Raw genomic sequence first — 14,271 nt, 5'->3', positions numbered from 1 at the left:
GCTACTGTTGACAGTGCTGTTAGCCACCAGTTGTTCATTGTATTGTAGCCTTGTCTTTTAACACATGCTAGCTCACGAGCTGCAAGTTCAAAACTAACAAGAACTCAGTTTAGCGTGAGCGCAGCACGTGTGGTCGCAATTGTTTGTCGCAAGCCCAGCGTGAAGCTGTGTCTGTGTGCGACTGTGTAGGCGTCACCGTGGATGCACGCTGTCCCTGCTTTATTTTAATGAATTAAACGGCTGCCTCCAGCTAAATAGTTACGGTCACTGTTTTTTCCCACTTTAGATTTCATTTAGATTATTTGGTTTGATTATTTGTTTCTTTGTGTTTTGTTTTGTTCTATTGCAAGGTGCAATATATATGGTTGACTGGGACTGTGCAATTCAGTGGTAGTGACTTGAATGGTGGTGAATTATTGGCTCCATAAAGTAGAGGCCCTCTTTTGTCATTTTGTTGTTGTATATCGTTTGCAGTGATTTTCTTAAAGTGTGTTGTGTTTGGTTTTTAATGCATGATATTTTAGCATTGTACTATTGGGTCTGGAGCCTCTAATTTCTCTCTATTTTAAGCTGTCATTTATATCAAGTCCAGGCCAGCCTTTCCAACCTTTGCACATGTCACTTTACTGTTTGAGCAGTCTGTTTTAAATCATTTGCATCTATTAAATAAATTGTATTTTGTATTGATATCTCAGCCTCCCGTCCCATCTTATTCTGGATACTTGTTGAACCGAATTGACATTAACTGTCATCTCTGAACCATTTTTAATCACTACACATTTTTTTTTAATAATAACAAAAACGAATGTCACCTCCAGAAAAAGTGTAGTAGAATTTTAACACACTTGATATTCATAAAATAAATATGTACTATAATTTTGCATGGGGGCTGTTGTGTGAGTCGCAACGCGCTTACGTCATACGCCAGCGCCACGTCCACCCTCTGACATTCAATGACAGTTTTGCACTTTTCGTAACGTTTCTCTGATAACACGTGCGCTTAAAGCATAACGTGTCCGCCATGCAGAGAGCCGCGCACACAGCCTTACACGTCTGGTCTCGTGTGGTCGGCCCAGCGCTGATTCGTCAGTGTTCAAAATGCAGAGGTAAGGATAAGCAGTGCGGTTAGCAGCCCAAGCGCTAATGTGCTAAAATGCTAAAAACACCCGTGTGTCCGCTGTCTGTCTGCTGCGGGCACGTATTACTGTTAGCTAGCTACGGGTCAAGACTCCCAGTGTAGAAGGAGCTTTGTGGACACTACGCTAATGTTTCATGACTACTGACAACAACGTTATGTCTCTTTATTTACAGCATGTTTTAAAGCAAACGGTTTAAGGTGGAGGCCAGTGACTCAATAATGTAGTTTACATTCTTTGGAATATTTTGGAGAAACTCTTTCCTGAAGGGGCCCAAACTTTCCTCTGTAGCCGCAGAGAAGCTAACACTAGCATCATGTTTGTCTTACTGTGGTGTAACAGCGCCCCTGCTGCTGAGCGCGCGTGCCTACAGCGTGATCCCGCCCCCGCGAGACGCCGAGGAGAGGGAGATGCTGCACCGAGTCCTGCGCGTGGACCATGCGGGTGAATACGGTGCCAACCGCATCTACGCCGGCCAGATGGCGGTGTTGGGTCGATCCAGGACCGGACCTCTCATCCAGGTCTGACCGCAGTGTGACACGTAGCTTGGAAGTAGGGCAGGGAGTAGGTCTGACACTGTGCTGTGTGATAAGTGAATTACATCTTAAACATGGACTCAGCTACACACTAAACAATACAACCAGCACGGGAGGGTTTGAAAGCCCTCAACTTAAAGCATTATAATGGATAATTACAAAAGAAGCAGTGATATTGTAAAGTTCAAACTACTCCAGATTATGCTCTAGAATACAATAAAGAAAGTAGTTTTGTTGGGGTGCACCTTCTACATATTAAGATCTGATATTAGATTTTAGCGTGGGCAGAAACTCGGTTGTATTTTCATACAAAACAATATTGCTTATGGGCATTCACACGCACATTCTTTGGTCCGGACCTTCAGACATTTCAGTATAGTCCAAACAAAACAGACTGACATCTTGTCTCAGCAAAACAGGTGGTCTCGGTCCGGATCAAACAGAGCCATGATTGCATTTCGTTTGCCGTGTGAACAGATTTTTTTGGGGATTGTTTAGACATTTGGACCCAATTGCAGGAAGTTGAGACAGACAAAAGAAGAAGAACAAGAAGTGAAATCCACTCAGAGGATCGTGTTCATTTGGCTGGTGTTAATACCACAGTTATATTACAGTGGCAACAAAATTAACAAAGTGAATCTGTTCATTTATTTTCTCATTTTGAACAGAAATACTACTTTTTTGTATGCTTAAGTGTGACTCAACTCAAACATCTAGAAACTGCACCTTGCTTATTTGCTGTTTGGTGACACAAACAAAACCTGTACATGTGTAACTGTGCTCCTGTGTAACTGTGTCATGTTCATGTTTGTTTTGCTTCAGGAAATGTGGGATCAAGAAAAGAAACACCTTGCGAAGTTCAATGAAATTATGGCTGAGAACAGAGTTCGACCCACAGCACTGTTACCCCTCTGGAATGTCGCCGGGTTTGTGTTAGGTTGGTACAGCCCAAATTCAAAGATAGACTTACTGCGAAGATACAAGATTTTGTCACAGTCTCGTATGTCCTTTGCTTAAATCATGATATACCTCAGGTTAAAGATATGTCTTCCGTAAGAGAGACTGATATTTAAAAAGTTGATGTAATAACCAACAAGTATATAAAAACATTATTTTAGGTAGCTGAGTCTGAACCTTATTTCTCTAGTAAATCTGCTGCAGTTTTTATGGAACGATGTCTTGCTTTATCATATCATAATGTGTACGTCTCTTCTTTTAAATCTCCACTAGGGGCCTCCACTGCACTGCTGGGAAAAGAGGGGGCCATGGCGTGCACTGTGGCGGTGGAGGAGAGCATCTCCGAGCACTACAACAGCCAGATAAGAGCTTTGATGGAAGAGGACCCAGACAGATACACTGAACTTTTAAAAGTGAGTCAACCTCTCAGTACTGAATACTTCCTCCTAAAAACAGTTTGCATCAACACCAATCTAACACATCTCTGCTACAGTTTAAAGGGAGTGAGCAGCAGTAAGTGAGGGTGTTTACAATGAGATGTACCTGAATTATTGAATGAGTTACAAATGGACTTCATTCCCTGTGAATCCTTTGAGTGTGAGGGCAAATTGATTCCAGCATGAAAGTGGGGCACTCCACCACTACTCGAGGAAACTATTGTATAATGTGATTATCACAGAGAGTAAGAACCATAGTAAGAAATGGAGGAGCTCAGGAGTGTTACGACTGGACTAACAGCAGTGCATGCAAAACCTTCTAAACACTTACTGTCGATAACAGCTCCACCTCATCTTCGGTCCGAGAAAATGATTCCCTCATCTTTCACATTCTTGTTGTTTCTTGTTCGTAGTATCTCAGTAACTAAGCAACCAACTGCAGAGTAGAGAATCTGCTTCCTGCAGGCACAGGGACGAACGGGGATTAATCCTGATATAAAGCAAAAACAGTGTGGATGGGGATCGTTTTAGTTTATAACTCAGTTTTAACGGACATAGCCTGAGATTGAGTCTGTGAGAAGCTGTTTCAGGTCGCAGTTTGTCTTTTTTAGTTTGGACCCACTCCACATACCAGAGCAGTGTTTTTAATTTGTTCACATCGCATAATGTTACTAATTCAATGAAAAATAGATTTGGCATTTATTCATTGGTTAATCGGACGGCCTCTCCGGATATTTTCCAGATGCGTCAAACCTGCATCCAGCAGAGACACAGCTGGGGTTCAATCTGAGTTAGATCACTTTCTTAATGAATGTCCTGGGGTATGTTTTAATAGGTCATAAAGGAATTCAGAGACGACGAGTTGGAGCATCATGATACAGGACTAGAGCATGATGCTGAATCGGTAAGTATCCTCCACAATCTGGTTAATAATGTTTGTGTTGCTTTGCTTGATGTTTTATTTAGTATCAAGGACGTAAAGAAAATGAACTGTCAATCAGTCACTTTGGTTTCACATAAAACTGATCAAAACCCACCTAATGGTATTAAACTCTGTTAAAATAATAAAATGCTAATAAATGTAAACCAATGTTTATTCATAAAATGACTCTACTCTTTGCAGATTTTACTGAATGTCATGTAAACCCTTGTGATTCACTAATCTCAGTATGTTTTATTTGTTTGTTTTTTATTTCAGCTACCTGGATTCTGGCTACTTAAAAATGCAATACAGCTCGGCTGCAAAGCTGCAATATATGTTTCACAACGGGTCTAATTGTTTTCAAAGGCTTGTTTTGATATCTTCACTCAGTTTTTTGTAAATGGGTTCATTTTGATTTCAATACTTTTGCTAGATCAAAAGTATTGAATACAAACCTCCATAGTTATACACATAAATCTAAATGTTATTGCTTTGTACAGAATATTATTCATGGGCTGTTTGAGTTGATGAGATGACCCTTCTTGAATTAAATGGCAGATCTCAACGCTGTTTGAGAGTGTAACTGTTTTATTTATAAAATGATAAGAAAATTGGTTCAACATTGACATTAGATATATAATCCTATTACTGGTTTAAAGTTCACCTGCACCTAAAGATCTCATGCTCTTTGACCAAAAGATAAATACTTGTATGATAAGAACATATTGATACTTGCACAGCCATGCCATCATACCCTTCAACAAAGTCCAGTTTCACATGTAGTAGTTCATATATCAAGCTGAGCAATGACTTGTCATCATGGCCACCTGCTAAGCGTCCTCACACAGCTGTTCCGGGTACATTAGGTCACTGAGAAAGAAGGACTGACAAGAGGCTTTTCCAGGAGCCTCTAATCCATTAGGCCTTTCAGCAGGTCGAGCAAAGTGTTCATTCCCCTCCGAGCCGGTATCAGTTTGGCCTCAGTGTACAATGATACTGACCCGGGCCTTTTTACCTGTGAATTGGCCTTTTCAAGCGCTGGGGACATGGCGCTGTAGTGACTAATTGTCAGTGGCAGGAGCTGATGGGGCTTAAATGAAATCATTTGATGGTAATTTGTCTTTTGGATCTAGCAACAAGATGTGAGGGTTTCATGTGGCTTGGATTTTGACACAATGTCGCTTTTTATATAAACTTCTATTATGAGCCAGAGTTACATAAAGAACCATTTAAATTAGAGGGACCTATAACAACATCATATCTGATGCTCAAATGCCAAAACGTATCCCTTTCCAGCTTCTCATTTCTGTGGATTAATTGCTTAATAAAGTGAATTTCTTAAGGTTTTGGACTATGGTTATTGCAAAATCATGTGAAGATGTCAGCTCAAGCTCAACCCATCCATACATCAGTGTGTGGACTGGCAATATCTCACTGAGGTGAGCTGTTAGGTTCACAGGAAGTGTGATCTATTTAGCCCAGCATGAGGTCAGAGGAGTTATTTTAGCTTGGGTAGGTTTGCATATCAGACCTGACATCAGGGGTCAATGTGCCGTATGGTCTCCATTCCTTAAAAATAGGTTTGTCTTGACTGTCCATCAGTCCAAGTAAGAGTTTAAGTTAAAAAAAAAAAACGCCCCCGCAATGTTTATTCTGATGCCGGACCATATGAGACAATTTTGTTGTTTTACCTGAAGCTTCCGCCTGTGATCATATGATATCCTTATTGCATATCCTCATGCAAATAGAATGGTACTCAGTAGATTGCATAGCTCTGCCATGATCCAACAGTCTCTTTATGAAACCTCATTTAAATTGACTAGATCCTAATATTTACGTGGATCTGCATCAAATTGCACACACATCAAATCAGCCCCCTACACATTGATGATTGGTTTTCATCAGGATCCGTGAATTATTCTGAGAATTCAACAAAAATCTTCCCAAACCCTCATACACCAAGTCAATGGTAATCCGTCCTGTCGTTCTTTGCGTAATCTTTCTTACAAACAAAAACTAACAAACAAATGGACAGGGGTGAAAACATCCTCGATGGAGATACTAAAAGGATGAACACCTAATCAGAATAAGTCAGTTCAACTCTATGAGGGCTGCCTCAGGGGGGTGGCCTCCCCTTTCCTTGACCTCACTTATTATTATTTGTACTAAGAAGTTCTAATATTGACAATATATTAGTTCTTATAGATATTCTGAATCATCTTACTCGTACTAAATAAACAAGAAGTCGTAGTGTCGTTGTCGTACTTGTTGTGATGTGGGGGGACAATAAAGGTATTATATGACAGCTTTGCAAATCCAAAGTAGAGCACCATTCATTATCTCAGCTCCTGATTATCAGTGCTGACAGTTTTATGGTAACATGCAACTGTTAAAATAAAGCCACAGATGCACAGCTCCATCTGCAGCACCATTTTGGGTGACAAAATTACACCGGTAAATAAACATGACTTTATGTCACAGCCAGTATTAATAACCGTAAATAACCTTCAGCTCCACATCTAAATGAGCTGCCTTGTATAAATATATACAAAATACGCTTAAAAATCGTAAATATCTGTGTGTACTACATTTCTAGTATATCAGACAGCTTGATTCTGCATCCATCCACGGCCATCAGGAGTTCGTGTAAATTGTTTAGGTTCTTTTCTAAGAATCACGTCCAAAGGAATCTGCTGAAACGCTGACTGAGATACTGGCAACAAGAATGTGAAGAGGGCAATAAAACTTAACTAAACTAGGACTGTCTGGCTAGCCGTGAATAATCGTGGTTGTAAATTTTGAGCAGCACGAATAATACAAATCCCTATAAGTCATAAAAGCTTTCGGATACAGATTGTATTGCCTGTTGGCTTAAATATATGCAGACTGTCAGTCATCAGATCTGTATTGGATTTATAGTAGGTAATAGGTAGCATGAGCTCCATGTGTAGCATTGAGGAGCCACAGTGGAATGAGTGGATATTGTTTCGAATCTGCAGCTTGGAATATGATAGCATTTGACGTCTCATAACTTTTACAATGTTTTCTTTCAGATTATTTAAATGCTGTCGCATATAAGGATGTAAATCTCACTTCAGTCCCTTTTTGGACTGGATCTGCATTATACAGAATCATCCTTTAAACAGCGATCCACCTATCCTCTGATGATACATAAGCGTGCCTTCTGGGAAGCCAGATGTGAGCTGTAAGACAAACTATCGTCTCGAGTATAGTTTTGGAAAAAATGCACAATCCATCCAAACAATTTATCCTTCCAGGCAAAACACACAGTAGATGAATGAAATAGCCTGCTTCGAAAATCACTGAAGTCCTTGTGTCAAATTCTTGTCTTTTTTTTGTCATTCTTCACTTTTATATTTTAAGGAAGGGGTTTTCAACTGGTTTTGTCCGGGGGACCACCATTCTGACTAGAAAGTAATCTGCGGCCCACTGATGTGCCTACGCGCGCGTGCCTACGTGTGTGTGTGTGTGCGTGCGTGCATGTGGATAGAAGGAAGTTTTAACATTTGGTTTTCCATGTTGGTTTTATTTAAAAACCTTAAACAAATCTAGACATATCTACTTAACAAATCTAGAAAAATCTTGTTTGTAGTTGTACTGCATCTCAGAACCATATGTACATCAATATATAACGTTCATGACTTAAATGTACGGACATGTAGCTGACATGTTGAGAGAACGTTAAAGTAACGGTGATCAATAACAATCATGGTTTGTGCCAATTGTAGGGGCGTGCTTAGGCCCGATTTAAGCTTGTCTATTCATTCTGTTGGGAGAACTGCTACTCGATAGACGCAAGTGTTATAACTCTCCTAAGAAATTGTTTCTCAACCAGCAAACGTGGTAAAGTTGAATGTTATTGCAATTTATTGTTTTGGCTATTATGCCAATACATTTTTCTCATTACAAAGTATTTGTTTTTTCGCTCTTTTGTTTTATTTAATATTTTCGTTAATAATGCTGCCCTTTTGGGCCTTCTTTTTGGGAAAATAAAAATTCCCATCACACAAACTACATCTCCAACACCTCCTGAGAGTTTTTCTACCTAGGTCAACCGCTCTTCTTCATCTCCCTTTAACACGCATGCACAGGGGAAAACTACTGGCAGTTTCTAGCCCCAAGGCGGTTTCAAGGTTCCACTCATTACCTTTATATTATTTTAGACATATTTTTCTTATTTTAGTAATTTTTCACGATATTCAAGAATAATCGGGAAATGTGTTGAAATATCAAAGTTAATTTCGCGGACCCCCTGCAAGGCTGTCGCGGACCACCAGGGGGCCGCGGACCCCTGGTTGAAAACCACTGTTTTAAGGTAAGTACTTGTATTCCTATTGAAGTTAATTCCAGTTACATGCCACATATGTGTTGTCCTATTTGACAAAATACAAGACCACAGTCAACAAAGTCATTTAACTTTAGTTTCAGAATTTAAAATGTATTCAACAGTGAACATATTCACTGGACAGCACATTACATCTAGTTTGATTATCACTATACAAGTATAAAGGGCACCCTGGTGAACCGTAATGGCTGATGAATACTACATAACTTTAATGGCCAGAGTTTGAATCCTGACCTTTGCAGCATGTCTCTCCCTCTCTTGATGTCTCCTGTTTATTTCTACATTGGATGTGAAAAAGATGAAAAGTTGCTCCACTCAGCCAGGAAATTGTCTGGAAGTCAACCCCCTGCAAAATCTCCAATGTGTGGTTTTTTTACACGTTATATTTTTGCACAGTCAACAGAATATTACATAAGCAACTATCTGTAGATGCACTTCCACCCATATTTTGTATTTGTGCTAAGCTAACCTGCTGCTGCCTGTAGCTTCATATTTGCCTGCATCCACCTTTTCTTTCATTCTGCCAGGAAAATCATTCCTTTATCTCCGATATGCTGCTCAGTCTATCAGATGATGTAATGTTTTGTACGATTAGCTCAGCCCAGTCGAATGCATGGGGTGATAAAGCTAACACAGATGCTAACTGTCATGTCACCATAAATTGTATGCAGAAAATGTGCATGCTTATTAAAGTATGCATCCTGACCCTTTAACAAGGGGGTTCCCAGAAGTGAGGGGCCTTTAGCTGAAGTTACTCAGTTGAGATTCTCATATACCTCTGGTTATTCAGATCAACTACTCACCAACAGCAGTGTGGCCCACCACACTCACACAGACAGTTCTATAAGTAGTAAACAGTTAACATTTTTACTGTCCTTTGGTATGTCTATACATATACATATACATGCATACATACAGTACATACTGTAGGTGATGTCACCGTGTGCTTTCGATTGCCTTGCTTAACTCGCTAGCAGAGTAACCAAGCTGCATAAAACTCAAATGGACTTTGGTCTCACATAAATTAATGTCATTTAGCTAAGGAGTGAAACATATTCACTTGTTGTGCTCAAACATACATTTGATGCACACGCACTTGCAATCAAGTCCTCTGCCCGACAGAGGGGTGTGTGGCCTGACAGAGCTGTGACCACGTGTCCACAAGTCTTTACAGTGTGAAGTGACAACACATGATGCAAAGAGCTGACATCACTTCGGCTGGAATCTGGGATTAAAAGCTTGTCACATAGTGCCATCTACCAACCAGCTCTGGAGAAAGAAAAAACAACACACCAAGGTCAGTCTTCTTCGAGGAGGGTTCATCAGTATGGAATTTCCAACACTGAATTTAATCCTGACAAGCTGAGTGGGGCGCATTATGTTTATCATATCACCAAAGATCCATTTCAAGGGAGACAACCGCAGCAGTGGCATAGGGAAGCTTATCAGGATTTTGATATTGAACAGATGAATATACTATCTTTTTAAAATCTGTTTTCAATATGTAAAATAGACACTCATTCACAAACACAAGCATCCATCAATGCTGATCAGAGCTGGAGCTGATAAAAACTGCAGAGTAATTTGACCCAGGAGTGAACGCCGATTGTATCAATTCTCTTTGCAAACAAAAGCCAGATATGAGTGGGTGTTAGAGGGTTTTTTCGACTGGTGAAAAAGGTGCTATATAGAAATAGCCAAAGTATTTGTGACATCAGACACACACAACGTCCACCATTTTAGTTGCCTATTCCTGTGTTAGCGTGGAGCATAGTTATTAACGTCACCATGAATAGTTAGCAGCTATTACATTAGCCAGATTTTCAATTAGCTGTCAATCATGATGATACTCTCGACCTCATTCACTTTTCCTTTTCAGTCGTAAATCTTAAACAAACCAATAAGCATGAGTTAGCGAGCATGATATGAGAGACATTTTACAGATATTTCAATTCTGATGTATAACAGATTCTATTGTTCAACTACATTGATTGCTTCTATTGCCCTTCTGTCCATCCTGGGAGAGGGGTCCCTCACATGTGGCTGGCTCTCTATGAGGTTTCTGAAAATCGTTGCAACCCTAACAAAATTCCTGGTTATGTTGTCAATGTCCTTTTTTGGTGCCTGTTGTCAGCGAAGCTTGTATAGAGGTACATGGTCCCCAGAGGATGAATTCCAAAGACATTGGTATTCCCTTTTCATTGAGCGCCACCATCAAGCTAATGTTTTCATTTGTCCAGCACTCTACTTTAGCCCGATACCTTTAAACATGCTCAATGAAGATGGTGAACATCGTAAACATCATACCTGCTTAACATTGGTATGTTAGCATGGTGACATTAGTGTTTGGCTCAAGGCAAAGCCTCAAAGAGTTACTGGCTTTGCTGTCCTGTTGTCACTTCAGACAGGTGAGTCTATGGTCCTCACAGATCATAGCTATGTAACTGGTTGGCAATTTGAGTTCTTTTCAGGGCATGCAATTGATTTTTTACAAAGATCCTACACGGTGACGTGTGTGTATCTCTTATCAGACAGGACTTACCCAGGTCTCACTGCATGTGAAAGACCTATTGATGTAGATGAGCATGGCGTGACCTCTCCACTGGTATACATCACTGCTCTGACAGGCCTGGTGGGTTATTCAGAATGACTCCAAGGCCACGTTGCTGCTCCACTGTGTCATGAGCCCAAAAGACACTTTGAACTGTTCACTCAAGCACAGTATGTCGTCGTCGTCCCCCCCCCCCTTCTTCAAAACAGGTGGGGAACTTCGAGAGGAGAACAAGGCCTTATCAGTAACATAAAATTGAGTGCTAATTGATTGCCAGATCAGATCAAGAAAGCTACTTTTGGAACCTTAACAATTTTGCGAAAACACAACTATATGTCAGGTGCAAAACCTTATATTTGGTTATTTTGTACTAATTTGTTAAATCAAACTTTTGTGATGTGATGCTTATATGTCATTAAGTGAAATAAAATCTTTGGCTGTTGCGGTTTGTGACACTTATATTCAAGACTGAATATATTTTACTAAGATGAAGATGCATGTGGCACAACAGTCAGGTGGACAGAACACAGTTGGTTGTGATGGGAGCTGCAGCCACTCGTAGCATTCAAAACATTATCACTTGTCACCCATCCTTATCTATGGCTGATCCACCACCTTGAATCCCCTGCCATCCCTCCATTCATCACTTTGATGCATCCATAGTTTGCGAAAGGTTTCCACGCACGACCTCTTAACACCCGGTTGAGGGGATAGTTTTGCCCACCCCACCTGCTCTCCTCCTGCACTGGATCAGCACTTTACACCGATCCCGCTAAGACCCCGTCTGTCGTCCTCACGGATTGAATGAGAGCTCTGGCAGTTTTGCCCTGACCAGGTCTCATATCTCTCACCTGAGGCCCGTTTTTAGTGGCTTGTCCAAATGCCACTCTTATCACCTATTAATCATGGGCCTCTTTCCCCAGCTATGCCCTTCAATGCTGGTGACATCCTAGATTCAAAGTGATGCTGTTGCAGATTGTCACATTACACGCAACACGGTAAAAAGAGCTGCAGGGCATGAGCGTGGATGGACCATAACTTTATTTAAAGGTTTTGTTGTTCTACACATACACCATCTGTGTTTTAAATTGCATTAAAGTAGAAGTTTGTTGACCGGACCACTCTATGGTTTCAATCTGTTGTTCATGTGGAGTTATTATGTGTGGGTCACAACCTTTCTGCTCTGTGGTGAGGAGATAAGAATCCAGCTTGTGACTGCTGCCTCTGGCTCGTAGTTCTTTGAAGCTCACGGCCACTGTCCTCAGATATTAAGGCTGGTGATGACACACATGCTCAGCAGACAAAGTCCTCAGACCACCCGGGCTTCAGGTGTCCTGACCTTGAGGGTTGACTGTGAGATATAACAACACAAGGGAGAGAAAGAATGCCTCCTATGCTGCACAAGGGGTAAAGCTGTTGCCCCTGTCAGGGTGAAGTTCAACATGCCTCCTGAGCCTGTTATGGTTGTAAAATGTTTGTTTTACAAATGTAAAGAGACAAATGTAATAGACTCCAGACACTTTGTGCCTGAATGCGTCTATAGACGCTGGTGGGGACAATATTTGTCCCAGTGTAGGCTCTGCGAGTTGAATCACTGGAGGTGCAGAGAAGAAATTCACTTCAATCCATTGATCTGAAGCCTGCTCTGAAAAACGTATCATTCTGTCCAATCCCATATCAAAGAAAACTAAATAGCAGTAATGCCATCTGTCTGTTCGTGACATTCTGGCGAAACAGTGATAGATTTACAGCAACTTCTTTCGTTTTTCAGCTATTTGAGGTATCTGTTAAACAGATTGTTGCATTGATTTCTGGGAAGACAGATGGTGGTGTGCATGCCTCGAGACAAGTGGAGGAATGAAAAATTGTTCAGCTCGGTAGATCAAATTCAGTATAGTGATGTCCTTAGGGTACATTTTTATTGCACGTAGGTGCATACGATCTCAAACACATATTTTTGAGTAGCTTTGTTTTCTTTCTGGCCATAGTTGAAAGTAGCTAAAATTTCATGAAATGCTTGAAAAATTGACAAAAATACCATTTCCACCCTGCCAAAGCAACGAGACAAACCTTGATAAATCTGTCTGCCTTATTTAAGTCTTCAAATGGTTATGTGATTTTTTCAGACAAAATACTGTATGATTTTGCTTAACAATACTAACAATCCTCAACACACCCAGAATAAATACAGCTATTTTGCAACCCATATTTATATTTCTTTATATTTCTTTACCCAAGTAGTGCATGCTTCTTACGTGATGTCTTTATGCTGCTGTAACATTGCAAATTTCCCCATTGCAGAACTTCTTAATCTTAATTTTACGATCAACCTTTGACCTAATCATAATGTTTTATATGCGCTTTAAAATTGAAACTGTTGCACAGCCCTTTATGTTTTTCGTATTTCAAGAGTGAATCTGCTGTTGTCAGTGTGTCTAGTCTTCTCGAGGTTAATTGAAGCTATATTCTATATCTATGCTATAATGTAATTATTATTTTCTTCTGTGCTGAAGTCATCCTCAGACCTCCTGTCACCCTGCAGTCCTTTCAGTCCCAGCAGCCCGACAAAGCCCTGTGCAGCCTCTGGCCTCCCTAGTGATCATTATTGTTGACACGTCGGGATGGTGTGCATTTCATCGATGAGAATTTTACAGCCCTGGGGCTCGTGATCTTTCAGGGAACCGCGCTACGTCACCCTACAACCATCCCAGGGGGGAGAGTCACAGATCAGTTTCAAATACTTTGCATCTTTCTTCACCAAAGGCAAACTAACCTAACCTGTCATCCAGGAGTCTGCAGAGACAACCTGTAAGAGGAAGCAACTGTAGGTAAAGACACTTTACACAATGCATGAAACCTTTCAATCTAAATTATGTATTTAAAATCTATCTGAAACACTTAATTATTGCCCTGTTGCAACTCACAATTTGAAAGTTATCTCTAGTGATGAACCTAAGACTGGAATGATAAATCGGATGAAAGCATCTCAGAGTGGAGGTTGCAGCACATTGTATTTGCTGCTTTAACAATCCTGCTATAAAGTATTTGTATAAGTGACACAAGAAGGTCTCTGGTTCGTCTCTGGTTCGACTCCACGGAGAGACAACAAAAGACGAACCTGGATTGATCTGTCCAAAAATCCAAGAGTCTCCCTACCCTGTCTAGTGCCCCTGAGCAAGGCACCTTACTCCCCCAACATCTGCTCCCCGAGCGCCATTCATGGTCGCTCACTGCTCTGTGTGTCCTGCACCAGATGGGTCAAAAGCAGAGGTTAAATTTCCCTACCTGCATGAGTGTGTCTGTGCATGTCTGTGCATGTCTTTGGGACTAATAAATGCATCTTAATCTTAATCTTAATCTTAATTA

The 14,271-nt window shown here is 40.7% G+C and overlaps 1 protein-coding gene across 1 annotated transcript; it reads left to right on the top strand.

Annotated features, from left to right (window-relative positions):
- Positions 1-935: 935 nt before the first annotated feature.
- Positions 936-5,330, top strand: coq7 (coenzyme Q7 homolog, ubiquinone (yeast)). Its single transcript, XM_053418472.1, has 6 exons — positions 936-1,106; positions 1,479-1,657; positions 2,495-2,609; positions 2,903-3,042; positions 3,902-3,970; positions 4,265-5,330. The coding sequence occupies exons 1-6, from the start codon at positions 1,022-1,024 to the stop codon at positions 4,340-4,342; spliced, it is 666 nt and encodes a 221-aa protein (XP_053274447.1). The 5' UTR covers positions 936-1,021; the 3' UTR covers positions 4,343-5,330.
- Positions 5,331-14,271: the final 8,941 nt, after the last annotated feature.

The sequence above is a fragment of the Pleuronectes platessa genome, chromosome 3 (assembly GCF_947347685.1).
Source record: "Pleuronectes platessa chromosome 3, fPlePla1.1, whole genome shotgun sequence".
Classification (NCBI taxonomy): domain Eukaryota; kingdom Metazoa; phylum Chordata; class Actinopteri; order Pleuronectiformes; family Pleuronectidae; genus Pleuronectes; species Pleuronectes platessa.
The sequence above is the reverse complement of the archived record's forward strand: the minus strand, read 5'-3'. Positions and strand labels throughout refer to the sequence as shown.

Bases quoted from the DNA above. Each gene is read 5' to 3' on its own strand.
- coq7 (XM_053418472.1), top strand. From the start codon at position 1,022: ATGCAGAGAGCCGCGCACACAGCCTTACACGTCTGGTCTCGTGTGGTC. The intron at 1,658-2,494 runs GTCTGACCGCAG...GTTTTGCTTCAG, and splicing joins GGACCGGACCTCTCATCCAG to GAAATGTGGGATCAAGAAAA. The intron at 2,610-2,902 runs GTTGGTACAGCC...AATCTCCACTAG, and splicing joins TGTCGCCGGGTTTGTGTTAG to GGGCCTCCACTGCACTGCTG.